We start from the raw sequence: 2,327 nt of genomic DNA, 5'->3' as shown, positions 1-2,327 counted from the left end.
CAAGATAATGATTATTCTGGATTAGCATTTTATTTTTGTCTTAAAATTGTTATTATTGGTATTATTATTTCATAAATATATATCAATATTGGAAACAGACTTTACCTGGACATGCTTTTTCAAAGTCAATCATCCTGAACTGAGGTCAGTGTCTGGCTCAAATACACAAAAAATCGTGCTTTAACATTAGGTATAGGAGGGCTGATGATGGAGAATTATGGGCTTTGACGCAAACAAGTGTGACCTATATTGTAGTTTCAAAGGCCATATATGTCTATACATGTCACATGTAATAAAATCAACAAATGGTGTTAGTTACCTTAGGGAAGTTGTTAATATCAAAGTGAGGTCTTAGTATTGTGAATACTTCATAACATATCAAATCAGTAATTGACAGCAATTGACAGCACGGACCTTAGTAGATTTTTAATAAAATATTTTGTGTGGATGCTTATTCCTGCAATGTTGTCACTATTTACACATCCCACGAGGTGTTCCTCCGAGAGTAGTCAGTGTCATATTCTAGAACAAGGCAGGGAGAAGAAGCGAAGCAAACCACTCTGAATCTGTTTGGTCTTAATGCTGTAGATGACAGGATTCATAAAAGGAGGAAAAAGGAAGTAGATGTAGCTCATTGTGATGTGGACCACATGAGGAACATGCTTTCCAAACCTGTGAATAAATGTCAGACCAACGACAGTGACATAAAAGACCAGGATGCAACAGATATGGGAGACACATGTGTTGAGGGCCTTAGTCCGCTCATCTGCTGAAGCAATGCCCATGACAGTCTTGAGAATTAAAATATAGGAGAAAAAGATGATCAAGAAATCTAGCAGAACCATTGCAAATACAACGACAACCGGATAGAGACGATTGAATGTGATGTCAGCACAGGCTAGTTTGATGACATCTTGGTGTAGACAAAAAGCATGAGAGAGTACATGGGATCGGCAATAGGGAAACCAATGCAGGCGAATGATTATTGGCATGATTGATAGACAAGCCCTCATCAATACACTTATGCCAATCTTTATTACCCTAGTATCTGTGAGGATGGTGGTATATCTTAATGGGTTTCTAATGGCAATGAAACGGTCATAGGCCATGGCAAGCAAGACCCCTGACTCCACAATAGAGAGAGTGTGGATAAAGTAGGCCTGGGAGAAGCAGGCTCCATGGCCTATCTCCCTGTGATTTAACCACAGTACACCCAGCACTGTGGGCATGGTTGTCAATGTTACTCCAAGATCTGTAGCTGCCAACATAGCTAAGAAATAGTACATGGGTTCATGGAGGTTGTGGTCATCCTTAATGAGGAAAAGAAGGGTGCCGTTGCCAAAGAGTATGGAGATATAGGCCACCAACAATGGGAGAGAGATTAGATGATGAGCTTCCTCCAGACCTGGGAAGCCAGTGAGCAAAAATGGGGAGAAGGAGGTGTTGAGCCCCACTGAGGGCATTGTAGAGGAAAATTGCTCCTTCAGGCAAGGTGATCAAATTCAGTTCTCTAGGGTTTGCCTCTTGAGGAAGCTACATGCTGTGTAGATGATCAGAGGTTCTTCTTTCCAACAACAATAACAATTTAATCATTCCTGGGAGTTTTCTAGATATAGAGAAACAGAATATGTCAAGAACAACTCTACATTATTCCGACCTCACTATATGTAAGATTATTGCAGTCTACAATAGAGATAAGCTATGTATGAAGAGCAGGTTTAGATAAAATCTTGGTAAATCCTATACTCCTCACAAAATGAAGAAACAAATCCCTATGGTTGAGTAGTGCTTTAATAGTATTGGTACTCACAGTAATTTTGTCATGGTACTCCTCGTCCTGAATGTTGGTATTTAGAATAGACCCATAGATTTCCTAGAATAAATGAGACACAGAAGATCAAGAAGCATCTAAGCATTGTGTAAAGAACAGCTGTAGATACCAGGTTGCAAAATAACATAAAGAAAATGGTTAATAAAATAAAACCATTAACTTCCAGGATGGGTATATCCAATATATCTATAAGTAATTTTTAGTGATAAAGGTCTGAAGAATTTTGGGGAGGATGAAAAATGACAAAAGACTGACTAGTATGTAGGTTTCTCCAAAATAAGTGAGCCTCCAAGTTAATGAAGAGTATAATGCTCTAGTTTTCCATAAGCTCCTTCAAAATTTTCAGAGTTTTATAAAATACATATAAAAAGAAACAATAAAAATAAGAGTTTCAGAGGTACTTGAAGGCACTATTTACTGAGAACTTTAGAAAATGACTGTTATATGTCAGATGTTTGGAGAAGAAAATTAGAAATTGATTATTTAGACTTGGTCA

At 37.8% G+C, this 2,327-nt stretch overlaps 1 protein-coding gene across 1 annotated transcript; it reads right to left on the bottom strand.

The window, feature by feature from the left end:
- Positions 1–515: 515 nt before the first annotated feature.
- LOC127228068 (olfactory receptor 51B6) lies at positions 516–1,463 on the bottom strand. The gene has a single exon (XM_051192506.1). The coding sequence runs from the start codon at positions 1,461–1,463 to the stop codon at positions 516–518; it is 948 nt and encodes a 315-aa protein (XP_051048463.1).
- Positions 1,464–2,327: the final 864 nt, after the last annotated feature.

Source organism: Phodopus roborovskii, unplaced genomic scaffold, assembly GCF_943737965.1.
Source record: "Phodopus roborovskii unplaced genomic scaffold, PHOROB, whole genome shotgun sequence".
In the NCBI taxonomy this organism is placed as follows: Eukaryota; Metazoa; Chordata; class Mammalia; order Rodentia; family Cricetidae; genus Phodopus; species Phodopus roborovskii.
This window is presented reverse-complemented; position numbering and strand designations above follow the sequence as displayed.